Genomic DNA, 27,178 nt, shown 5'->3' with positions numbered 1-27,178 from the left:
TGTGTATAAGTCTTTTGCCTGCATGCATGCAAGTGCACCAAATGAACGCCTGGTACCCTGAGGTCAGAGGACGGTGTCACATCCCCTGGAACTGGAGTTACGTATAGCTGTGAGGCACAGGCTGGGTGCTGGGAACTGAACCCAAGACCTCTGCAAGAGGATCAAGTGCTTTTAACCCCTGAACCATACTCTACCTTGGTTTCCTGGTACTGGACTTACAGAAGTTTTTGAGCTGTGCAAACTCAGTGTTGGGAACTGAATTTGAGTTCCCTGGAAAAGCAGAGCTCTTACCTGCTGAGCCATCACTCCAGCCTCAGCCTTAATGGTCTTACAGTACAGAGACATTAATTCCATGTCATCTTGGCTGGCAGAAGCCATTTCCTTTAGACATTATGTGTCTGAGAGAGTGAGACTCACACTTGGATCGGATGCACTTTCCACTGTGGGCGGGTATCATCAATCAGTCCACAGAAGGCCTGAATAGAGCTTAAGGGAAATAAATGGAAATGTGTTGTTTCCTGTCTGCTTCTGCAGCTGGGACACTCATTTTCTCTGTTCTTGGGCTGGTATTTACACCACTGGCTTCCCTGTTCTTAGGCCACTGGACTGATGTGAGAATCGAACTTGCAGCTTTCCCGAGTCTCCAGCATGCTATGGGAAGACCCCATGTCTTTTCAGAGCTATACTCATTCAGGCCAATTCTTCAGAGTAAGTGAAACAGATTTGGATGGATCGATATCTAGGTCTCTGCACATTCCAGAGCTATGGATTCAACCGACTATAGATTTAAAACATAAATACATAGAAAAAGTTTCATCTATATTGAGCATGTATGGTCTTTTCTTGCTATTATTCCCTAAATAATGCAACATAGTGATTACTTATGTAGGATTAACATTGTGTTAGGCACCACAGCAACCTATAGGTGGATGTGTACAGAAGGATGCACACAGGTCATATGTAAATGCTGTATCCAAAGAGGGATGCTGGAACCAAACACTTATCAGTCCTAAGAGAGAATCCTGTGTATACAAGTATGTATACTAAGTGGAAGTATACATACATACGTGTGTGTGTGCGTGTTGTACTGTTTGTCTGGGGAACCCAGATAGGTACAGCTCCAGTTTAGCTGACCACTGAGCAAGGATAGCATCGCATGATTACCAACACTTCTTGTCATATTTATATAAATAAAATATTACAGACAGAACACAACTTAGATGCTTCTCTCTAGAAACTACACAAAGATCTATCACTGAAATTAAGTCAACAAGAGTTCGTTTGAAAATTTCTTCTCTAAAGAAAACAGGTTTAATGAGAAGTATCTATTTGTATATAAATATTCATAGCACCATAGCTCATGATTGGGTATTAGTGTGAAAATCAAGCCTGCATCTAGTTCATACCAAAAATATGAAAAGAGATTTAGATAGGCATAAAACCACAAGCAAGCACACCATCTGTTGAATAAGTTAAAACTTTCAAGATTACCCTGGTGTGGCCCCTCCACCTGGGCATTTGTTAGAAATGCAAACTTCTAGACCTACTTAATCAGAAATTGCAGGCTAGAGCCAGAAATCTGTGGCTTACCAAGTACTCCAGGTGAGAGTTAAAATACACAGGAGTGTTGAAAGATTAAAAAAAAAATGTATCAAAGGGGGTCTGAGTTAGTCGCTTTAAAAATAACAACAAAAAGTTCCCATACTATACTGAGAGCCCTCAAGCAGCCCAGTTACAAAAGTTAGGAAAGATTTCATCAGATGGAAAGAGGAGGCATCAGAGAATTAAGACATGATGGGATGGTGACGTATGGCTGCCATGGGATGGACAAGCAGGGCCAGGCCCTGAGAGGCCCAGTTCAGAACAGAAAAGCCAGTGGCAGAAGTATCTGGCTAGAAAAGGTTGTCATGCTGGGTTAGGGAGATGGGGCAAAATAAGCTAAGAGATATGTAGGGGACAGAGCTGAGAGGTAACTCACAACAGGGTACAAGTAGGACCATGGGGCCCAAGGCTGGAAAAGTAAGGTGTCTAGCATGGCCACCAAACCCTGGCAGGACCACCAAACCCCGGAAGGGACAGCCAGCTGGAAAACCACTATCAAGAGGCCATAACCTGAGTCCCAGAACCTGCAGCCAAAACCAAACTACCAAAAGTACCTCAGAGGGGACAGAGCTGGCATGACACTGGCACTCAGAGTCACTTCAGATGACTGCTGTCAGGTCAGCTAATTGCTGCATGAGTCCCCTCTAACTGCGGAGGGACCAGAGACACCTGGGTAAAGGAGTAAGGTGGGATGCTAGAGAGGGGCTGACCATTTCTGACCCAGACTGCAGGCTTCTCAAGGTGATGCAGACCTGAAGGTGAGGTGGACTGGTAGGAAGGGCAGGAGAGTGAGCTTAAAAAAAAAAAATCATCAAGTATTGGCATTAGAATAGACTGCAATCCTTATTACCTGAAAAAGCAAACATAATGTAAAATATGATGCTCATCAGAGAAGTTAGGGTATAGAGAATCTTTTTCCTTAAGAACACTATAAGCTCAAAACCCAGCAGACCTTGTGGTTTAAAGGTCGCTGAGATGTCTTTTGAAGTTCACTGGATTGAGCAGACAGGGAAAGCGTGAGTTTCTGTGGGCTCAGGAAGCTGAGGCACAGAGCAGATGGGTAGGCTGGGCTGGGCTGAGTGTGAATGCAGACCGAGGTGGCAGATCACCTAGAACTGATCCTCTAGTTTGGCACAACTGTATACAAGCAAACATCTGCCCATGCTGAGTTCAAGAACTGAGGCTTTCTGTTAATAGACATGCAGAGGATCCAGGAGAAGCTGACCAACCAGGCCTCAGGAAGAGGAGAAACTGAAGAAGGCTCAGGATCACAGGAGGCTCTTAGAGTGGACACAACCCAATGTGTGGCTCTTTAATAACGGTGCTATTAACTTACTTAACACTGTTGAGATCTGCCTGCTGCTTTATTCCACGATGCCCAAGCTGGCACCATTCCTTCTGCTCTCCCTAACAGCATTCTCATAGCTAACTGTTTCATTTAAAAGGATGATTGACCCAGATCATTATCTGCTACCCGTTAGGCAATACCAGGAGATGACTGCCTTTGGGTTCAGCCAGCTGGGGCTAGAAGTGTGTACTGGAGGTGGAAGAGGGCTGAGAACAGGATGGGGCAGGGGTAGGAATACACCAGGAGGAAGAGCAGCAGATAGCTACACCTGGTTGCTGCTGTCATCTTACAGGGTCCCTAAAATCCCAGTTTTAAAAACATACACACCAAAGCAGCAGGCACCACTGTGGGGGAGGGGAACTTCAGGGAAAACCCTCACAAGTGAACGAATGGTCAGCTCAGAAAGAACTCCATGAAGAGCTTGGACCCTTGCTTTCTTTATCTGGTATTTTTGTGAAGGGCCAGCAATGCTGGGAATTGAACCTGGGACCTTGTGCTTCTGGCCAAGCAATCTCACTGAGCCACAGTCTCCAGCCAGTTTGGCCCTTTCTACTTTCTACCATGTTAAGATGCAGCAAGTGGGCCCTTACTTGGGAGTCAGTGCCTTCATTTTGGATTTCCTAGCTTCCAAAAGTACAAAATAATAAACTTCTGTACTTTGTATAAATTCCTTAGCCCCAGGGATTCTGGCACACCAACACAGGACAAGCTAAGACAGATGTCTAGCACAGGTTAAGGACAGACTCCATGAAGCTCAGTAATAAGATTTTCCATCTAACTAACTCTTGGTATAGCCAAAATTCACTGCACTGGGATGCAGTGTTCCTAGGACCTGAGGGCTTATAGCTTTTTTTTGTTGTTGTTGCTGGAAACCAACAAGGATTTTTTTTTTAAAGTCTACTTTTTTTAAGTGAAGGAAAAAAATAAAAATAAAAACAGTTAAGTAGCTAAATGACCATATTTGAGAAATAAGAAAAATATGTGTCCTGGCTCTGGCCAGTTTTCCTTTTGAGATTCTTAAAGACAGAAACGCATTAATTACTCCTTTCATAGCCAAAGTAAAACCTGACTATTAGCAGATTTCACAAGCAGTACATGATAAGCCCTAGTGTATCCAAGATTTGCATTTATCCATTCTAATAGACATGTGGTGTATCTATTAGACAACAGGATGGGTTTTCAAGGCATGATTAGGAACAATGCAATTTCTAATAACATAACTTCTGACAGGACTGCTCAGCGGCACAGACCTCCTAGCTTCTAATTCTCCCTTTCAAGGCTGGATCTGTCATCTGGGATCCGTCCTGCGTTGACTGCTGTTCACTGTGTTTTGTACACACCCATCAGGGACTGAGTATAGAGAGTTCGGTGTCATTGTGTTCTCCTTTCATCAAGTTGCCCAAGGATTCCTGTTTTTTTATTATTGCTGTTATTTGGTTTTCCCAAAGAAAGTAAACTGCTAACTAGTCACGTGGCTCACAGAAATTGACAGGCAGGCATCAGGAGCCACAGAGGGGAAGTGAAAGCAGGTTAAAAAATAAAACACTAGAAGTTCTTTCATGTTAGCATTTTATTTAAACCAGTACAAGCACCATGCTTACCAAAAGACTCCAAAATAAACATGCGGTATGAACTAGCAGAGACTGAAACCACAGCTTAAGAAGTAGTGCCAGTTGTTGGTTTTCTGTAACAATGACAGAGAACTGTCAAAATTCACAAGACTAAACCACCAATGTTTCAAGCCTCCTGAATGAGATTACATTGGACCATCAAAATCAATGGACTTGTCCTGGCATGCTAGTGATCTCAAGTGGTATTCAAGTAATAATATTCCGAAAAGCAAGAAACTGTTTCTATCACAAGCGTAACATAATTGTCCTAACATCACAGGAGTACGATCACTGATCTGAAGTGTCACGTGGCCTACCAAGAAACACTCAGCTCAGAACCACCAGCACGAGGCGGCCTAGGAGATGATCTACATTCTTCTGGAGACACAAAGTAAGACGCATCCAGAAATGTTTGCAACATTTCTTTACAGAAGTTGTAAAGGCTCAAACTTTATGGATTCCAGTATTATCAGTCTACAGAACAAATACAGAGTGCTACCATATTAACACTCAATAGAACTGATAGGATTTAAGTTACTCTCTTCTTCCCAAATACTGGCATTTCAATTCTTATGGAAGTGTCTGCTCACTAGTTTACATACAGATTACTGTAGTCACTTGAGTTTTACAAGTGTCCAAACATTTCTTATGTGCAGCTTTCTTAGTTTCTATCTAAGTGGGAAAAGAGCCAAGTTTAATTTGGCAATAAACTCCTCTAACTGGAAACCATTTGTGGAAGTGTCAGACCAGGATTCAGTTTATGGCTAAGTTTGGCTCCTGAAAATAGGAGACAAAAAGGGAGGGAAAATGCTAACACATATTTTTTGCTACAAATTATTTTATAATCACAAACAATCTGCAACACCTTTCCTACAAGAGAATGTTTCTCTCACAGGAAGAGAATGTTTAACTGCGCTAAGCATCCAGTAAACTCCTCAAGACAATTCAAACATAGTTTAGAAGTCAATTAAACAAAAGAGTCAACCAGCATTTTTCTAACATAATTGTGTCAATATCAGAACAAATCACTGTTTAAAACTCAGACCTTTTGGAATTTCAGCACGGTAACCTGAGAATACCCCTCTTCATGTGTCACTTATGTTGTCACCAAAACCACATGACATATACATTGTGATTCCTAGTCGGTTCTAACATTAGATGCTATGCACAACTTAGTAAGATCAGAAATTTCCAAATGCAATGCTTGCTTAAAAGGTTCCTGGGAAGAGTGGCTTCCAAAAAGGAAAGATTAAGGCTGAGTGGGAATGGTTGTTGCTGAAAGACATGGAGTGTAAAAAACCTGCAATTATGAAATCTGGACATACTCTTTACGGAACAGCAGAAAAAGAATAAGAAAAATACTTTAAAAGAATGTAAATTTTAGCTAAAGGGAAACTTACATAAATATTTCATGAACACTGCAGGGCACAGGACTTACAAACTTGTCTAAGAAAGACAGAATAACCATGTTCTATTGATGCCCCAACTCAGTGTGCTACCTTACAAACGACCCATCTACAGGTAAGAGTCAGACAAGCTTGAAAAAGAAAGCTGCTCACCACCGGTGTTGCTGCTTGAACTAGAGACTAAGAGTCCTGTGTGTGGCAGGTCAGGGCCATTAACTCTATGAAAGACTTGGAAATTTCAAAAACTGATTTAAATATGCAAGCCAAAATAAAGAACTGAATTTAAAATGTAGACTTGTAGCACTGCTTTTGAAAGCGTGCTTCTATAACCAGGTGAAACAAATCCTTATTGGCATCATTCAAAGACATTAAAATCCCTCTTTACTCGGATCTCATCTGCATTCCTGTGGGATCATAAGCAAGTTATTCTCTAGCTCATACCAAAATACCTGTATAATCAAGTCCTAAACTTCTTAGATGACGTTTTCTTGCTCTCTGGACACTGAAATAAAGGGACTTTTCCATTCATGAACCAATATGGTCACCTCCTCTAGCACTTGCAATTGCTTCCTGACATACAGGCTAGTGAGCACACAGTTGGGAATACAACACACTCTACTCCACTGCCACAGTTCCAACTATCTTCCCGCCAGTAAAACTGGCACAAAGCCCTAAATGAGACAAATACTATGCAATGAACACATGCCAACATAAAGATGATTTGCTATTGTTTTCTTTTTAGGGGAGCAGGGTGTTCATCTGTTTAGCCTTGGTTACCCTGGAACTTGCTTCTGCAGACCAGGCTGGTCTTGAACCCAGAGATCTGCCTGTCTCTGCCTCCCAAGTGCAGGGATTAAATGTTATGTGCCACCATTGCCCAATCAAAATCCCTACCTTCTTAATATAAGAATTTGGTCGTCTCTACAGTCTCTTTACTTGTCTCTTTAAGTCAAATTACTATTCAGCATTTCTTACATGTTTTCTTAAGTGAAACTTAAGAATTCCAAGTACATTAGAAATCTTGCTTCCTGATGATGCTGTCATCAAACTGTGACTGGCTTAGGTCATATTAGAATTTCTTCTGACATTTAGGATAAAAGGTATGACATCTATTGATGTGTAGTAATTAATTGTGGCCAATGTTTAAATAGTGCTTACATGTGGCACAAAACTAATAGCAAATATACCCCAAATTATAACTCTCACCTACTATCACAACTTTGGGCAGATAGTTGGAATTTTAAAAATAACAAGTTGGTTTATTACAAATTTCAATTATACATATTAGAAAATTGTTTTATTTGAACCCTTTAAAAAAGTATTAATGTCACCAAATCTAGAACACTGGCAGTGTAGAAGTCTTAAGCTAACGTTAAAGCTGACAATCAAAGGCACAGTGTTAACATAGTTAGAACAGTGCTCACAAGACTTAGGAGTGCTTTGTAGTGTTGCCAAGCTACAGTCTAAGCTCCCTACAGTGACATAACCAAGGACGAAGCCCTTGAGTACAGAGCTCCCGGTTTCTAAGATTCAGATGGTATTCTTCATAAGAAGAAAACCTAACAATCCTAACTCTACCATAAAAATCAACTCCCAGACCTTAAGGAGGAGTGATTGATGAAGATTCTACACTTGATTGCAAAGATACAGGAACCCAAGAGAGGAGGAAAATTGGCAGAGAGTTCAACAGAGGTCCCACTACATCTCTACTCAAGGCTCAGAATCGGTCACTTACGCTTCAGTCCCAAATGAACCGCAATGATGTGACAGGTGATAAAATGCTACTTGCACTTATAAACTGCCAGTACCGAGGAGTGGTCAGAGGAGGAACTGTTGTCTATCACAGTCTAATACCCACCTTCCTATAGTGTCTGCAAACAGTAACAAATTCTGAATCATAAATTATAGAAATTAGTCAAAAGGGTGTAAAGCATCCCTGGAGAAAAGTAGTCCCCCTAACAATGACAGATGCAGGAACACTTCACAACGTCTCATTACTATGAAGATGATTTCCCCTTTGTTCAAACTGCACAAATGAAGAATTTTTCTTTACTGCAGGAAACAAACTGTAAGTAACAGTGCATTTTTAGGCATAAATAACTATTTATGTCTGGTTCCAGTATGGTCAGGTTAATACATAAATACTTTAGAAACACAGAAGTTCACATTAGTGGAAAAATCCAAGTTTCTCACGTAACCATTCTTCAGTTAGATCTTCAGTGTTTCTTATTTCAAATACCTTAAGGAAAGAAAAAACAAACAAACTGAAGTCATTCCACCACTCAAAATAAAAAAAGTCACTACATTGCACTGAGTATTAAATACCACATTATGACTGGTGAACTTGGGGATGAGGGGAAAGTCTATGGGGCAAGTGCACCGTACCACCAGACAGAAGAACTGGTAAGGTTCAAGCAGGTTCAAAACTCTCCGGTTAATCTCATAGTTAGGGATGGCAAGCATTGGAACCAGCCCCTGGCCAGCCTCTACCTGTCCTGAACACATAACCATGACACCCCAAAGTGAAGATGACGACAACTGGTCAGGTAGCATAAAACACTAGAGTTCTCCATGCTAATGAGGTATCTAAATAGGCCCCAGTGTTCAGCCAATAAGCTTCCCTTCTGCCACCACTGCCCGGCTAATATCCCTTCCTGAAAAAGATATTTAATCCCTGGTTAGCCCTGAGTAAGATGCATGCATTCACATCTGCCCTAAACATCAAGCAGTTTGGACAAGCAAGGACCATCTCCTTCATCAAGGGGGAGGCCTTAGCTGTACAAAGCCTTGCCGAAATCTCCCAGAGAAGGCCTTTCCTCTTTCAGCCCCTCAGTATTCTCGGCACTCACTCAGAACCAAACCAGATTCCACGCTGTCTCGGGCTCAGCCATCCCCTTTCTGCCTGGCACACAGGGGACCACCGTTCTCAAGTCCTTGAGTCCCCAGCACTGTCCAGGTGCACAACAGACTGAGAACCACAGCATCTGCCCCAGCCCCTGCTGTTTCTAACCAGGAAACACAGGCTGGGACTCCCTATCTTGAACTGCGTTCTGCTTTCCCTGAGCGGCATCCCAGCAGTGAGACAGACTCACAGACCTACAGAGGACCTCTGAGTTCAAAGCCAGCCTAGTCTACAGAGCATTTCAGGATAACCAGGGACACACAGAAAAACCCTGTCTCATAAAACAAAACAAAACAACAACATCAATATCAACAAACCCACATTCTGTTTCCTTTGTATTGGTCATGACTTAATCTATGGAAATTTGATGTGTCTTTGGCAGTATTATACTTCTTTTAGGTGCTAAATACTTAAGTTATCAAAATGTAGCAACCTAGATGACATAAAACCTAGGTTCTTTTAAAACCACAATTTTTTTTTTCCTTTTTTTGTTTTTTGAGACAGGGTTTTTCTGTATAGCCCTAGCTGTCTTGGTACTCACTCTGTAGACTAGGCTGGCCTCGAACTCAGAAATCTGCTTGCCTCTGCCTCCCAAATGCTGGGATTAAAGGCCTGTGCCACCACTGCCTGGCTAAAACCACAAATTTTAAACTAGCACACACATGCTAAAAGAGCAATTCTATAAATCCTGCCCATTAAAAAAACACAGCCAAGCACACAAATCTAAAATCAACCTAGGTAGGAGCTGAAGAAACACAAGGCCAATCTTCCACAGCCTGAGTGTCAGATGTTAACACCAGCTGTTGACTAATTTGATAAAGTTACAGTACAGTCCACAGTTACAGTTCTCCAGCAGGAATCTGAATTCACAAGCCAGACAGCACAAACACTAGGGGGAGATGAGGTATGACAGCAAACAGGCAGGACCTGGAGCCAAGCCACGTGTACATCTGAACCTTAGCTCTAACAGACAGCCCTGAGCACATCATCTTCTCAACCCGTTTTTCTTTATTTCCACTTTATAATTTCCCTTGTATCTCTGTGTGTGTACACATGTGTGTACATGTGCATGTGTGTTTACTTGCAAGTACATGCATGCACATGAGCCCCAGCAACTTGCAGGAGTGAGTCCTCTGCTTGCACCATGTGTATCTTAGGGATCAGAACTTAGATTGTGAGACTTGGTGGTAAGTCTCATTACCCAGGGAGCCATCTCACAGCACCCTGAATCTGTTTTCTTATTTTCAGAATATGGCATCAACCTCAACACCTGTACAGAATGAGATTGCAGAACTTATCAAAGTAATGTGTACATTGTAACGTAGGGTCTAGCACGCTAGTTAGGGCAGATGTATGAAGGACCTGATAGGCTTAGCAGTTACCGTGAGCTTTTTTTCCTTTGGAGATAATCTCCTTATGTGGCCCAGAGTGGCCTTGTACTCATGATCCTCCTGCCTCAGCTTCTCCAGTGCTGGATTTACAGGCATTCGCCACTGTGCATGGTTACAATGGCTTTTCTGAAGCTGCTCACATTTTGGTTAAGTTTTTTTTTTTTCTAATCAAATTTTTTAAAAAACACATTGGCTCAAAGCTCACTACTGCTCTTTCCTACCAATAAACACAAAGCTTTACTGCAGGGCTGCATTATTGTACATGGCTTCAGCTGCAGGAAGATACTTCTGTACCAGGCTGCTTAGCTCTCTTTGTACGCTGAAGGAAGCCATCAATAGCCCTGTCCACTGGAGGCATTACCTTGGTTAGCTCGGCAGTCTGGACTAGCTTGTTCTTACTCCCAGCGTACATCATCTGCTGCTCAGGCTTGCACCCTGGAAGACAGCAGCACACAAACAAAGGGTAACTTCCGAAGAGGTAATCCTTTCCATTACTTTTATCTTACACAGCCATCTATCAGATCATTAAAAGTGGATCTAGGTCTCTGTGATTCTGATCTTCAGAGTCTTGGCAAACACTTAAAAACTTTCCTCAGGATTATTTTAACTTCAATAGTACAAGGACCATTTTCAAAATTACAGGCATATCACTGGTAACTATTTTTTAAAATGATAAACACAAGCATATTACCACGGTCACTCAAAGATCACATACTTAAACAAGATTAAAACATACTTCTGATTCCAAAAGCATTATATTTCAGAATCATTAAAATAAAAGATTTACCTCAACAATTACACTTCTAGGAATTAAGCAGCCAAGGTAAATACATTTCAAGAGACAATGCTTTCCTGTGCTTGCCCTCTAGGGGGGATACAGGTGTGTGTGTGCAAACACACATGAACTAACCTCAACTTAGGCTATTCAACCATTTCATATTTACAAACAGCAAAAATCTGTCTAGCGAAAGATGATTCAATTGGATCAAAGCCAAGTACAGACGATTACAGAGATTAACTTACCGACAGGACTGGAGAAAATAAAGCAGAGAGGGTACGAGACTCTGCCGTCATCATGTTGGTATTTATAACTATACACAATGAAGGTTTTTCTCAAGTTAAAGAAACTACAGCCACCGACCTAAGATGGGCAACTGTCAACCCCTGGAGCTGGACCGAGTGAACGCCTTACTCATAAGATCATGCTTTTGACAGAATTCTACAAAATAGGCTCCAAAAGCAAATTATAATATCTTGCAGTCTCTCAAGAAGAAACTTGTTAAAAATACAGGTATAATATGGACTTTTTTTCTCAGTTTTTACTGTATGCACATTATTAGAACAAAGAGAATTGTTGTTTTTTTTTTTTTAAATCCAGTCAAGACATCAACTTTCATATTTTTGTCTAATGCATGCATACCTGTTTTAATTTGGATGTGGTCAGGATGAGAAAGGACTACTTTTAAGGTATGTTTTTATTCTTGTATTAGCTTCTTAGTCAGCATAATGAAGTAATGGGTTTCATGCATATTCTCAATACTTTGCTCATATTCATCGCTCCACACCCCTTCACTGTTCCCTCTCTCCTCCCAAACAGTCCCCGAATTCTGTTTTCATGCCATACATAAAATCCTGATAACGAAGGAAAATCTCCAAGCCACTTAGGAAAGGATATCGAGGCTGCCGCTCGGGTAGTTCGTCTTTGAGTTCATCCGGAGAGACGCCCTGGCACCACAGAGAAAAGACAACTCTGAAGCGTGTCCCTACCCAAGGCCCACTGCACCCCACCCTGCTCAGAGCTATGGTCCACTATCACATTACTTCTATTCTCAACAGCACATGGGCATGAAGGGCAGTGCTTCTTCTATGCTTATCTTCCAAGTGTCAAGAGACACGGTGACTGAATGACATAGCAAAACCTCAGAGAGCATTATTAATTCCACTCCAGTTCCGCACTCACGTGGCGGGCTTCAGTCTTCTTCCACTCTATGCACTGCTTGTAAGAAGGGAGCTGCCTCTGCTTTTAGGAGAGCTCGAACCCCTACCTGCCACACTGCATCTCATTAATGCTTAAGGAAGGCAGTTAAATCAGCAAGACAATGTGGAATCAATAATTAGCTCATGTTTTCATGCATAATTAGTATGCATTTAAGAAGGTCCAGAACTTGTTTTAGTACTTGGAAGTGACATAGCATTGTTTGACAACAATAATTGCTTAACTATAAAATTGTAGTTAGCTCATTGAACAAACCTCAAGCTCCTCATCCAGCACCACCAGGCGTTTATCCTTGTCAATCTTCACTACAATGGAAATACAGTGTAAGTAAAGTGGGACCCAACCCAGGGCAGCCCTAATCACTGTGGAGGGGAGGGAGCGCCTCAAACTACAGCATCAAGAAACAGCATAAAGCACATTCAAGCTTTGCCTTTACACTTGTGGGTAGAACTCCCAGCATGGAACTTGCTTGTTTATTATTGACTCTTATCAGCTCCTCACATGGACTTCAGGTATGGAGAAGTTCCTAACCCCAATGCAACTTTCTAAGTAAAAAGGGGCTGGGAAGGAAAACCCTGAGACTGGTCTATGTGCAACATGCTTAGAACTGCAAAAGAAATGCTCACCAGGGTCAGGAGAGAGAATCCCAAGACCTCCAGCTTCTCCAACATTACAATGCCATGGCATATAGTCATTATTCTGAGAAAGTGAATTACCAATTCCACCTCTATTCAAAGATATTCAAATATAAGTGATCTAACCCAACCCAAATCTATGTGAAAATAAAGGTCGCCTATGCCTTTATTCTTTTCTACCTGTCTAATGATTCAACTATGTTCGGGTTTGCACAAAATTCACATTAAATCCAACGAGCACACAGTGTGACTTCACAAGGCCTCATCTTTGGTGGTAAATGGCACTCTTCCACATTTTCCCTTTAAGAACCAAATGACCACATGATAGCATTTAGTTATAACAGACCAACTTCCTAAGGTGCCACCACCTGGTTTACTGACACCTGCCTGATGCACCTCTGGTAAGTGGCCTATACTCTTTATGTCTTCACTGCCTCAGCCTTTTTCTAAATCATTGCCCACAAAGTATTACCTACAAACAAGTAAAGTACTCCCAAAACTAAGATCAACGCCCAAGGCTGAACTTTACCATTTAGGTGTGGGCAAATGTTTGCTCTGAACTACTGCTAGCACCCTGGGAAAGACAAAGTTCATGGGTCACTACAAATGGGAACCCTCATCCTCAAGTGACTAAGACAATAGGCCTCTCAAGAGCTGGGGAGGCAGCTGGCTCAGGGTTATCTTTGGCAATGGCATGAGCAGTTTAACTTGCAGAGGTAACGGTGGTAAATGCAGCCGGTGGAGGCACCATTGCGCTCTGAAGGCTTGGCATATTCAAAGGAGCTTTAAGAGAAAACAAACTAACATCATATAGTTTTGAGGCAACTTCAGCTTACTTATAATAGCAGCATTGTGGGTTTCTTTTCGAAAACGAAACTTTCTCAGCTTTTCCACTAAATCTTCAGCAACATCACAAACCACCAAAGACTCACTCTACAAAAGAAAGGGGGGATACACACACTTAAAATGCCATCCGTTCAATATTCGTGAATGTTAAACAACTTTCAAATCTCCCAAGCTTGGATTCGCACACTTTAGTCATAGCTCTGTTTACCTAATATAAGCTTCACTTTAACTTTCTCTTTGACTGATAAGTACTTCAAAAACCAAGCATGCCAGGTGTGGTAGCACACACCTTTAATCCCAGCACTCGGGAGGCAGAAGCAGGTGAATTTCTGAGTTTGAGGCCAGCCTGGTCTACAAAGTGAGTTGCAGGACAGCCAGGGCTGCACAGAGAAACCCTGTCTCGGAAAACAAAAAACAAAATACAAAAAACAAAAACAACAACAACAAAAAACCCCACAAAAACCCAGCAAAGCCTGACGAGCACTTGTTTCATTAAAAGTGGAGAGGAAGGAGGGAAATGCGGAAGACAAAGGCCATCTTTTGTGTCAGATGAGCAAGCATAGTATTTCACACTGTGTGGTAAGAAAGGGAAAAAAATCACTTTACTTTTTGGAGTTTCACAATTATGGAGAAAATAAAAGTGATCATAACAGTAAAAATGAGCAACAATTTATATCTTAGTTGACTACAAAAGACAAAAATGGCTATTAAGAATATATAAAAATAGTTAGGCATGCCTTTAATCCCAGCACTCAGGAGGCAGGGGCAGGAGGATCTTTGTGAGTTTGAGGCCAGCCTGGTCTAGAGTGAGATCCAGAACAGCCAAGGTTATACAGAGAGACCCTGCCTCCAAAAAAAAAAAAAGAATACACAAAAGGCAAGCAATACTCTGGTTACTGTTCAGCCCTCTGCCTCTTATAGTATACTCAATAAATCTGTTTCCTCGAAAAGGAAAAAGCAAAAGCTGATGAACTAAATATAAAGGCCAGATCCTTGTGTTTGTGCAGTAATATCTTTGCATACTTACCCATCGCCCCAGCCCTTGACACAGGGTTGTTGTTGTTGTTACCCAAGCTGGCTCAAACTTGTGATCTTCTTTATTTTAGCCTCCCCAGTAGCTTGGCTTACACGTGTGTGCCACCATGCTATGCTATGATCATTTTATAAGGTAAAGCTGCGAAATCAAGCAGGCATCAAGGTACACACCTTTAATCATGGCTTTTGAGAGGAAGAGGCAGAAAGATCTGAGTTTGAGGCCAGCTGGGTCTACAGATACTGTCTCCAAAAGGGAAAAAATTAACTAATTTAATAAAACAAAACAACCTTCCAAAACGTACCAATGTGTAGAACAGAAGAGTGACTCCTATGTGTCGATCACCCAGCTCTAGTTGCTCACTACCATGTGCATTTCATTACCCAGAGTACATCACCAACACCCAATGATGGTCTTACCCAAAGGCCACAAGTCATTCACCTAGAAATACTGCACCGTGTAAGACAGCGTGTGTCACAAGAAACATAAACATAATGAAACTGATCTACTTCAAAAACCCTACCAGACTTCTAGTCTCTAATACCTCATTTGTGTTCAGATCCCCTCACTGCTCCATGCTTTCTACAGTTGGTTTCAGTCAAGTTGCAAAAAAATTCACTTTCATATACAAGTTTCCCCTCTCATTCAAGAAAATCTGGACTCCTCTCATCAGAACCTCAAAGTATTAAGGCTTCCAATTTTAAGTTAAAACAAACAAACAAAAAAACCATAATGGAAGCCTAGGTGCTCTTGTGGGATTAAAGAATGCATGCACTAGCTAGCATTTTCACTGTCCTGAAGATTCTGCAGCCTGGTAATCAGTAAGATGGACAAGTATAGAATATGCTCTTATACAATCCAGGCATACGGCCCAGCTGATAGAAACTTTGCTCTAGAGAGATGCTAAATCATAGGGAACTGCCTGAAACTCAGATTAATCTTCTTTGACCAAAGATAGAATTAAGGAAACGAATAAATGCTTAAGATTTTTATTTAAGACAAAACCTATCTGATAACTGAGTCTTACCTTTCAGCTCTTATAATCAGAGCTACAACTGTAAGTTTGACAGCCTAGGGCCAGAAACCCTAGGCCCTAGGCTCAGTGTAGTGCTCTGTTTGGAAGGCACTCAAGTGACCCCTAGCATGGTGGAAAAGATGAAAACATGCTCTGATTCATTTGTGTAATTCAGTTTGTGTCTTCTTCCTTCCCAATGCTACAACATGGGCAAAAACACCTTCCTACAAGGACTCAGAAACCAGGAGTGGTGGCACGTCTGTAATTCCAGCATTTAGAAGCTGAGGCAGGAGGATCAATTGTCTCTTCTAAAAAGGCAGGACCAGAGGGTGGGGGGAGAAGGAAATGGACTCAGGCTTAGACAATTCACATTCATTTACATTTGAAAGCATATAGGAATGAGTACAAAGCTATAAAAACAATTCTAGGTGGCAAATGTTAAAGATAGTTGAGTTTAAACGTTCATTTATTGGTGTATTCAATAGATGAACAGTTTATGAGCACCACCACTGTGCTAAGTGCTAGCTTACACTATAATCTAATACAGAAGGGACCTACATAAGAGACCAGACAAAAAACCTCTTAGTTGATACCTGTGAAAAAGGCTAAACAGGAGAGCCAAGATGCTTTGAGGACTTAAAAGTGAAAAACATGGTGACAGCAAAAGCTATCTAAAGTGATTAGAGTGAACATGGCAGTCAACGTCATGAAACAACGGTGTGACTCAGATGCCCACAACAGGAGCAAGGGCCAAGAGTAGGGAAGGGCACAGTAGGTACTCAGATTTCTGTCCCATGAGCAAATATAAACTATCAACATGCTTTAAGTATTGTAGGGAAGGCAAACATGGCCATATTTGAATTTTGATAAGATCATATTTGTTGTGATATGCAGTAAGCAGGCAGAGAGCCAGGAAGAGCACAGCAGCCCTAGTTACCAGCAAGACTATTTCAGAGATGACAAGTAGCTGAGGGGTTAAAGATCAGCATAAAAGAAGTGAATAACATCAGTGAGCTACCATGTATACAGCACAAAGCTGATTCCCATCCCACTTCATGCTCCAAACCATCACACCTACACCAGCGCCATCCACATTTGGCAGGAAATTTAAGATTTAGACAGGCTAGAAGCATCTTCCCCAAAACCTTAAGTCATACAGGTAGTGGACCCAGGAAGCAACCCAGATATGCTGGCCTCTAGTGCTCTCTCTCCTCCCTCTCTCTCTCTCTCTCCTCTCCTCCTCCTCCTCCTCCTCCTCCTCCTTCTTCTTCTTCCTCTCTCTCTCTCCCTGTCTCTGTCTCTGTCTCTCTGTCTCTCCACTACATAAGAACTGGGTTAGATTCGATATGAAGGAAATAAAGACTTACAAAGATAACTTCTAGGCTTCTGGCTTTGTGTAAGGAACACAAACACACCTTTAGCCAAGTTGCAGAATTCTGGCTGAATGAAGACCAGATGTGTGGAGGAAGCTATGAGTTCTTTTTTGGACAAACTGAGGAGCCTCTGTGGCGTCTGTGTGATGAAATGCTTCCTAAGTATATTAACCAAAAAGTGGAATGTAACTGCTGGTTGGATCTGAGCTAAGGTCAGAGATAGGAACTCACAGGTCAACTCAACGGAGGTGGTTACTGAAGCCAGGAGTTCAGCAAAGAGAAAAACAATAGAAAAATGAAGCCTTGGAATGGAGCCTAGGGCACTCACGGGCATAGTCCAAGGAATGGAGAAAGGAATCCAAGGGGAACAGATGCATCAGCAGAAATAGGAGGAAAGCCAGCTCCGAATCCCAAAAGCCGGGGGGCTGGGAGGAGGCAAAATTAAAGAGCTGCCTCAAACACCAGTGCCAACACCCTGGGATGTAGCTGAAAGGTCGAAACGATGGAAAGCCACAAGTTCACTGGGTTCAATGACCGCGGTAAGATCTGCTAGACGGAAGTGGTCCCCAAAACAGGATTTATAGATAAGTGTCTTCCAGGTGTTGTTTCCATGATACTTGGTCGTACTTAAAAAACACTTTGGGAAGGCTCCAGAAGGTCCTTGATAGCACCTGACTTAATTCTCCACTTTGTCTTTATGCTTTATCGACAAGGAGATCAGAAACCACTGCCCCAGACGCAGCAAAACTAAACCTCTGACAGTTGCTTAAAGGCAAAACCGGAGCCTTGGGTCACATGGGTTCCAACGGCCTGGACTTGAAGAATGTGGGTATCGGGAGCTATTCAGCCGGAAACAAGGGGGTGCAGGTAGAAAGAAGCCTGGGCGAAGCCGGAATGCAACCAGAACCCGGGCACTCGCCTACAACGCCGGCCCTCAGTCCCAGCCCGTTTCCGCCGCGGGGACCACAAGGGTCCACGCGGAGGCCACGTTCCAACCGTCCGCCCGCAGCGCGGGGGTCTTCCGCGCCGCCGCTGGAAGTCGGGAACGGACTGCGAGTCCGCCCAACCCCGCGGTGCCTCCCTTCGCCGCCACTTACCATTTTCCTTCCGGTCGTCAGCTGCCCGTTGCCGTGCGATCTCTTGGGCCCCTTTAAGAATGGCTCGGCAGCCACCTCCCTTCCTGCTTTGGCTGGCGCACCACTCAGCCTCCCCCACCTAACGACGCGGCCGCCGTGGCCCGCACGTGACAGAGGACGGCGGGAGGCGAGGCCCAAAATTCTTCGAAATGCGGACGAGGGCGCCTCTGGTGCCTGCTAAGGAAGGATGTTGCGCTGTTACCAAGGAATGAGCCAGCCAAGCGGTGCGCAGATTCTTGGTGTCTTTAAATATTCTCCTAGCCTTAACGGCAGGTATTTCGTGGTGCCAAACCTGAGCCAATGACTTGAGTGGTAAATGTGCGTGTCGATTACAGTTTACTTGCAGATTTAATGCTTTTCAAAGGTAGACCCGGATTTCATCCTTGCACCTGTCCCAGGGCGCCATCCCTGACCCTGCCTGCTTTCCAGAACTTGCTGAATAAATTTATTTTCCAAAATCTATGCATACTCACCAGTAAATGGTGACCAATGTTGATCATGTCGGCTTTTACTCTCAAGTTACAGCGAATTGAACTCTGAAACCCAGGTGCTGTTATTGTTTCAAAGTGTGACACTCAAAGTTACGACCTTTTAAATGTATTACTATTGGTATCCCATAACGGAGATAAACTTGCCTTTCTAAGAAACAGTATGAGGTACAAAAAAGACTATGTGGAAGAAAGGGTTGGTAACTTTACGAAAAATAAATATAAGAGATTTTTAAAACATTCTAATATTTGTATATTCTTTTGGTACTTTCTCCTTTGTCATCCATAACTATTATCCTCAAACGATTAGCAGAATTGTCTTTCAAAAATAAGAAAGGATGGGAGTTGGAGAGATGGCTCAGGGGTTAAGAGTACAGGTTGTTCTCTCCACTCTGGCTGGATCTCCAGAACCCACCAATATGGTAGTTCACAGTGTAACTCCAGCCCCAGGGGACCCAAAGCACTCTCCGGCCTCCAGGGCCACTGCAGGCTTGTGGTGCAAGCAGGCAAAGCACTCATACACACAAACTAATAATATAGTTTTTAAAAATAAGAAAGAAATTGGAAGGGAGGGAGGGAGGAAAGAAGAGAGAAATGCAAAGAGCAACTTTGATTTCTAAAAATAGAGTTTTAGATCTCCATATTAAACCCAGAGGTTTTCAGGGAGAGGCACCTTATGCAGTTTTGAATCTCTATTAGCATTTGTTTTAAATCCAGATATTGGTAATGGTAAATGGATTTTCTGTACACCACTCCTTAAGGAAGGTGTGACAAAGTCAACAGTAGGAAGGGAAAGCCTTCTGCTGTGGATCTGTAGAAGCTGGGGAGGAAGGCTGGAGTACCTGCAGAGCCTTCCTTTCCCACTCTGGCCTTCTCCTCTAGCTTGAAATGGCAGAGGGAAGGATGTAGTCACTGGAGCATCAAAATAGGCAAGGTGTCAGAGAAAATCCTCTTCTCTGGGGAGAAGCCTGGAACTTGACTCTATTCCATCTTTAACGTAATAGAGATCTCTTCAGTGGCAGAAGTGGCCTAATCTGTTTGCATAAGATAGCCCTGAAACCAGCATGTGACATGCAGGCGAATCTACACGGTCCTATAACAGTCCCCCTCCCCTGGTAAAATGGAAATGAGCATCTAGCAAGCCTGCTGAGCTAAGAGGCTGTGTGGGTTACCGAAGATTTTACTGACACAAGTTCATGGCTCGAACCTTGAATCCCAGCGGTGGGAACTCTCTAGAAACAGACACCTAGACGAAGCTGTCTACAGCTTGGTGAGGACCTATATTCGTGGTTCAGATCTGCACTCCCATTTCCCCGCCTCCCACCACATCCCAGGAGCATCTCCTGTCATCAGATCATCCTTTTAGGAGAAGCAAGAGACATGGGAGAGAGAAAGGGGAAGGCTACGAATTCTCTTGAAAGAGACCAGATTCTTAAAGTGTTAAACTCAAGAAGACCAATTCCTTTTTAAAAGCCTTTGTGTATGTGTAGTTGTTCACGTGTGTGCCACAGGTTGGGACATCCCACAGTGCACTTGTGGAGGTCAAAGGTCAACTTCCAGAGTTAATCTTCACCTTCCACCTTATTTGTCACAGGCATGTCTTATTGCTACTGCACATGTCAGGCTACCTGGCTCAAGACGTTCTGGGGATTCAATTGAACCAATGGCATTACATACACAGTCTGTCTAGCTTTCACATGGATTTCAGCGATCTGAACTGAGGCCCTCACCATTTTACAGTCAAGCAAGCACTCTCCTCACTGAGCCACCACAGACCCAAATCACAATAAGTCTTTCAGTTTATAAACGTAAGCTCCCATTATCCTCTCTTCCTTCATTCCCATACTATTGACGGGGGAGGGGTAGTGTTCAAGAACAAAGTTAGTTAGGGCTGGGGAGATGGCTCAGTCAATAAATTGCTTGCTGTGTAAAGCACAAAGAACTGAGTTCAAAGTCAGGTGTATTCGTAAAAGTATGTCAGTCTAGTACTGGGGACGCAGTGGGCAGAGACTAAAACTGGCATGCACATGTCCGTGCATGCACACACGTACACACATGCTCGAGAGCTAAATTGGTAATAAGATTATAAAGAGAAGCCATTTTCCTGGGGCTTTGAGAGTCATACCCGTTTACCCTGAATAGCTTATGTGGCACTGCCAAGTAACCTCACTCAAAAGAACTTCCCTCACTCTGTAATGTGACAAATAGAAGATAGGTTATTGCAGCATGAATGAACATCAGTGAGGCGCCATCCTTCTGCTACCTAAAAAGCTAGTTAGACTAGTCAAAAGATGTTTATAACCAAGCCAGCGGGGTTGCCATCAGAAATATACTAGATACCATGAGAGTGGTCTCCATAGAGAAGAGGAAGGGCCCAGGAAGACTTTGTAAACAGGGGCTTCAGAGATAAACCCAACTCTTACACTTACTTAGAGATTGTTGTTGTTGCTAGAGGAGGAGGAAGAAAACAAGAAAAATAAGGGGTCATCGGGCACAGGGAGAGCATAAATGTCCTGGATGTCTTATGTCAACTTGACACATACTAGAGTCATCTAAAAGGAGGAAACTTCAGTTGGGAAGCTGCCTTCAGAAGATCCATCTCTAGGGCATGTTTTAAATTAGTGACCAGAAGAGGAGGGCCCAGCCCACTGTTGGTAGAGTCATCCGTGGGCTGGTGGTCCTGGCTTCTATAAGAGAGCAGATTGAGCAAGCCACAGGGAGCAAGCCAGTAAGCAGCACCCCTCCACAGCCATCAGCAGCTCCTGCCTCCAGATTCCTGCCCAGACTGAGTTCCTGTCCAGACTTCCTTTGATGATGAACAGTGACGTGGAAGTGTGAGCTGAATAAATGCTTGCCACCTCAACTTGCCTTTTGGTCACAGTGTTTTGTCACAGCAATAGTAACCCTAAGACAATAGGTATAGCCAGCGCTGGAATCTGCACATAGCTTATTTCACTCATTTTAAGGTCAAGCATCCTTAGTGTTCACCTGTAGTCCTAGCTGTATGTTGGAGACTGAGGCAGAGGGATCGCATGAGCACCAGAGTGCAAGATATAGCCTTGAATAGGAAATCCCTATCTTTTTTTTTATTATTAGAAAAGGGTGTATATATTATTATTGATTTAGTGTGTGTGAGTGTGAGTGTGTGTGCAAGTGCTTACAGAGTACATCCAGTTCCTGGAAACTGTGATTACAGAAAGCTGTGAACTGCCACATGAGTGCTGAGAATGCACTCGGGTCCTCTTCGAGAAGAGACGGTGCTATTAACTACTGAGCCATCTCTCCACCCTCATAAGACCCTAGCTTAAAACAACAACAACAACAGCAGCAGCACCAACAACAAAAACCACTTCAGACTCCGCCCTCCTCCACACATACTCTAATTTCTATGGACCCAGTGCCTAAAAGGCCACACCAGCTTACATTTATTCTCAGCAGTAAGATAAACCTGAAGCTTGAATTGAGCTTAAGGTTTGAGGGGAACTTTGCCAGGCTTTATATTCAATTTCCTCCTTGTATTTCTGTGTTCAGACTGTTAGAATGGATCACCTGAATTGGCTTCTCCAGCCTGTATCCATCAGCAGTGTATTTAGAAGACTGATAATACATTCCATTTAAGGTTTGTGCTTAGAGGGGAACTGAGGTGAATGGCAAGAGGGTGAGGGCAGAGAATCTAATGTCAGCAGAGGACAATTAAGTGCATTCTTTTCCTGGCAAAACTCAGAACTTCAATTCCTGCTTTTCTTCTCTGCCCATGTTCCATGATTAGATCCTATAAGCCTCACTTAGGACAAACTTCTAGTTCTGTTTTACCCTGGGTCTTTTTTTTTTTTTTTTTTTTTTTTTTTTGGTTTTTCGAGACAGGGTTTCTCTGTGTAGCCCTGGCTGTCCTGGAACTCACTCTGTAGACCAGGCTGGCCTCGAAATCAGAAATTCGCCTGCCTCTGCCTCCTGAGTGCTGGGATTAAAGGCGTGCGCCACGCCCGACTCTGGGTCTCCTTTTTTAAGTCTTGGAACTTTAGTATTTAACCAAACTCATGACTTCCTTGAGCAAAGCCTGTAGTTTTTGTTTTGTTTTGGTTTGTTTTTTTTTTTTTGTTTTTTTGTTTTGTTTTTTTTTTGCAAACTTCCCTGTAGCTAAATTCAGACGCAAGGCTGACTTGTGGCCAATGGAATACGTGGTGTGTCCCTAGAATCTTCTTAAATGGAAGTTGTCTCTTGTTTTTTCCCTCCTCCATGCTAGTTGGGATATGGACATTGTGGTTGCCCAACGATCAACCATATTAGATCATGGAAAGACCTGAGGAGTCAGGGGCATGAACAGTGGAGTCAAACAGAGGGAGTCTGGGTTCCTCGCTCGAGAAAACGCAGTATGAGCATCTCATTGTCACATCTGAACGTTAAGTGGAAATTGTAATTATGAGAGTTCTGTTAGTCACAGAAAAGAAAATCTTCTAAGTTGCAACTACTTTTGTAAAACTCCTTGTCACTGCCCTGGTCAGTCAGCAAGGCTTCGCTCCTGACTGTTTGAAATAATCTAGTAGTTGGTGTCCGTTACTCACCCACATCTGCCTACTGTCCTTCCTGTCTGTTTGTTTTCGTTTGTTTTGTTGTTGTTGGGTTTTTTTCTTTGTAAACTAGCCACAGTGATTTATTGAAAATTCAGATACATTGCTGGCCTTGTGTGTCAGCCGTTCTTAGGATGCCTGTAAGCAGTTAAAGGGCGCTGCCTTTCTCCTAATTCTTCATATGTAGGTCATTCTAACCTTTCAGTTTCTCAGCCTCCCACCTTGGGGCCTTTGTCTGCTACACTGCAGGTGTACCCACCCTTTTGACATTGCAATACAATGTTGTCATCTAAAGAGAACAGCACAATCGAGTTAGGAAAAATGCAAAACAATCTCTCTCTCTCTCTCTCTCTCTCTCTCTCTCTCTCTCTCTCTCTGTGTGTGTGTGTGTGTGTGTGTGTGTCTTAGTTAGGGTTTTACTGCTGTGAAGAGACACCATGACCAAGGCAACTCTTATAATGGATAACATTTAATTGGGGCTGGCTTTACAGGTTCAGAGGTTTAGTATATTATCATCCAGGCCAGCATGGTGCATGAGGAGCTAAGAGCTCTACATCTTCATCTGAAAGCTGCTAGCAGAATACTGGCTACCAGATAGCTAGGATGCAGGCCCATACCCACAGTGACACACCTACTCCAAAAAGACCACACCTACTTCAACAGGGCCACACCTTTTCTAATAGTGCCACTCCCTGGGCTGAGCATATACAAACCATAATTCTCTCTCTCTCCCCCCCCCAACACCCTCTTCCTCTCTCTCTCCCTTTTCCTATCTCCCTCCCACCCCAGACAAGGTTTTTCCACAGTGTAGTCAAGTGTGACTTTGAACCTCTGATGGCCTGGTCTCCACCTCCCTAGGTCTGCATCACTGTGCCTGGTTTTACTTAGTCCTGAGAACTGAGACCAGGCTTTAAGAATTCGAGCAAGTATTGCTATCAACCACATCTCTGGCCCACACAACATTTTATGTAAGTTTATAGGGTCTTCTGTTGTGGTTGGGATGCAGACATAACTTTCCTTGTCTGTTTGCATCTTACAGGAGCAGGTTAAACAGGCCTGGATCTTTCCTCCTTTTCTTTAGACTGGCAAACCTATGTCTTTCAGCTCTCATGTCAATCATCAGCTCATGTCAATCATCTGTTCTGTATCTACCTAATACGTCCCCCGTTATAAGTTCTCATAGTTCCATGTACCTCTTCTTTTTTATTAATTATGCATTTATTCTACACGCAGACGGCAGTTTCCTCTCTCTCATCTCCCCCCAGTCCTTCTCCCAGCCCTGTCCTAACTCCTCCCTTTCTCTTCAGAAAAGGGCAGGCCTGCGATAGATACTAACCTGCCTCCATGTTCCTCTTCTAACAGAGCTTGCCATTCTGTCTTTATTTAGTTGGAAGTTTGTTAGTTAATGTTTGCCCTTTTCAGTAGATGTGTTCAGTTTGAAATCACAATGACAGCATTCCTGATACAGACCAGAATGAAGGTGTGTTTGGCTCACAGTGTCAGGGGTTTTAGTGTGCAGCCAGCTGACTCGACTGTTCCTATACCATGGTAAGAACAGACTATATCATGGCAGCAGGATATGGCAGAGCAAAGCTGCTCACTCCATAGCAGCCAGAAGAGATAGTGAATGGGACAAGACAGAGTTCCCATGGCTCTACCCACAGTGACCTGCTTCCTCCCACTGGGCCTATCTCCCAAACCCACCACCTCATAGTAATTCACCAATTATGAACTCATCAATGGGGTTATTCTATTGGTTAGGTCAGGCTCCCACAACAGTCATTTCTTTCTAATAAATTAGTTATTTGACACAGGGTTGTATTATGCAGTGCTAGCTGGCCTGGAATTTGATGTGTAAGTCAGGCTAGCTTTGAACTCACAGAGATGCCCCTAATTCTCCCTCCTGTGTGCTGGGATTCTATGTATGTACCACCCAGACCAGGCAATCCAGTCATCTTTAATGATTAGATCCACCAGTGGGGAAATCAATCTTTTAATGCATGAGCCTTTTAGAAGGACCGTTCATATCCAAAAGACAGTGTCGTCATCATCATCATCGGCATCATCCTCTTCCTCCTCCTCTTCTCCCAAATGCCTTTATGTCTGGCATACATCTAACACTCAACAAACACTTTTAAAAGATTTATTTTTATTTTAAAATTTTATATCTCTAATCTATCTATCTATCTATCTATCTATCTATCTATCTATCTATCTATCTATCTGTGTGGGGATTTGCAAATGTACCCGTGAGGGCGTGCGCCCTCAGAAACCAGAAGCAGATGCCTGAGCTGGAGTTACAGGTGATCCTGGGCCACTGGGTTGGGAGCTGGGAACTGATGCTGGTCTTCTGGGATAGCAGAACACTCTCAGCTGCTGTGCCGACTCTCCAGCCTCCACGTTTTGTTTCTTAATTAGACATGAGTGGGTGTATTAATCTCTTTTCTCAGCTGCTGGACAGACCACCTGCCAACAGTGTAAGGGAGGCAAAGTTTCTTTGACTCCGGGATTTCAGACTAGAGTGTGTCATAGCAAGGAAGGTGTGTCCCTGAGCATGTAGCCCAGGCTCCTCACAATCATAGCAGATCAGGATGCCGCGGAAGCAGGGTCAAGTGACAACCCCCTAAGGCTCTCCCCCCAGGCACCTACCATCTTCATCTGGGTCTCACCTCCTGAAGATCCCCCAGATTCTCCAAACAGCCACACATCTGGGAACCAAATGTTCAAATATTGCCTCCTGGAGCCATTTCACATTCAAGCACTATCAGTCAAGACGTGTAGGAGTGGGCGTGTCAAATGAGACCTCAGGGTCTTTGTTTTAAAGAGATATCATCCTGTCTCTAACAAAGTGGAAGGCAAGGATTGCCCCCCCCCCAAGAGGGGAAGAGAGAGAGAGAGAGAATAAACCTATATTGTATTTTTGGGAAGAAAGAGGAGTAGAAGGAAGAGAGGAAGGACCAAGGATGAGCAAAAGCAAAAAACCATTGATATACTTGTATAAAACAACACTCATTACTTTGTAAATTTACCTAAAATTTTATTTTAAAAAGAACAAGAAAAACAGGGCATATGGACTTTTACCAGTGAAATTAGATTTTTGCTATAGAAAAGTCATTGGTGGTGGAGGAGAGAGTCACCGTGTGTGCAGAATACACAGCAGAGGTCCTGCAGTAAGGGTCACTGTGTGTGCAGAATACACAGGACAGGTCCTGCTGAGAGGGACACTGTGTGTGCAGAATACACAGGAGAGATCCTGCAGAGAGGGTCACTGTGTGCAGAATACACAGGAGAGGTCCTGCTGAGAGGGTCACTGTGCAGAGTACACAGGACAAGTCCTGCAGAGAGGGTCACTGTGTGCAGAGTACACAGGAGAGGTCCTGTGTTAGACACATATTTCAGTGGCTGTAGTATATCCAAGCAGAAAATGGTAAAGACTTGAGTTAAATCTCCGCTCCTGTTTGTTTAGAGAGTTCCTCAGGATAAGCTAGGCTGGCTTCCCGTTCCTTTATTTCTGATTTGCTGGCTCTCGTGTCTGGATTGGTGAATTGTTCTTATCTGATTTGCATCTTCCAAAGCATTACTTTATTTTTTTCTTTTTTGCTTCCTCTCTTCTTTACACTGTGGAAAATGTTTACTTTTCTTTCATTACAATTACTATGTGCGTGCACATATATTTGCATATATTTACTATGGCCCATGCTTGCAGAGGTCTGAAGACAACTGTATTCTCCTTTTACCATGTGGTTCCAGAAGATCCCAGTTAGGTTGTCAGGCCTGGTAGCAAGTGCCTTTAGCCATCTCGTTGGCTCTTACTTATATCTTATATCTC

The 27,178-nt window shown here is 43.1% G+C and overlaps 1 protein-coding gene across 1 annotated transcript; it reads right to left on the bottom strand.

Moving 5' to 3' along the window:
• Positions 1-4,482: 4,482 nt before the first annotated feature.
• Gmfb (glia maturation factor beta) lies at positions 4,483-17,886 on the bottom strand. The gene is made up of 7 exons (XM_085828602.1): positions 17,486-17,886; positions 13,727-13,823; positions 12,511-12,560; positions 11,935-11,984; positions 11,283-11,368; positions 10,621-10,694; positions 4,483-8,205 (listed from the first exon to the last, which is right to left on the bottom strand). The coding sequence occupies exons 1-7, from the start codon at positions 17,489-17,491 to the stop codon at positions 8,134-8,136; spliced, it is 435 nt and encodes a 144-aa protein (XP_085684728.1). The 5' UTR covers positions 17,492-17,886; the 3' UTR covers positions 4,483-8,133.
• Between the last annotated feature and the right edge of the window lie 9,292 nt (positions 17,887-27,178).

The sequence above is a fragment of the Mus caroli genome, unplaced genomic scaffold, assembly GCF_978045245.1.
Source record: "Mus caroli unplaced genomic scaffold, Mus_caroli_1 scaffold_12, whole genome shotgun sequence".
In the NCBI taxonomy this organism is placed as follows: domain Eukaryota; kingdom Metazoa; phylum Chordata; class Mammalia; order Rodentia; family Muridae; genus Mus; species Mus caroli.
Note: the sequence above shows the minus strand (reverse complement) of the source record. Positions and strands in the feature narration are given on the sequence as shown.

Excerpts from the sequence above, each read along its gene's own strand:
- Gmfb (XM_085828602.1), bottom strand. Across the intron at positions 12,561-13,726 it reads CCACAATGCTGCTATTATAA|TGAAGATTGACAAGGATAAA; the intron begins GTAAGCTGAAGT and ends TTTCCATTGTAG. Across the intron at positions 8,206-10,620 it reads AGACTGCCGAGCTAACCAAG|GTATTTGAAATAAGAAACAC; the intron begins GTAATGCCTCCA and ends TCTTTCCTTAAG.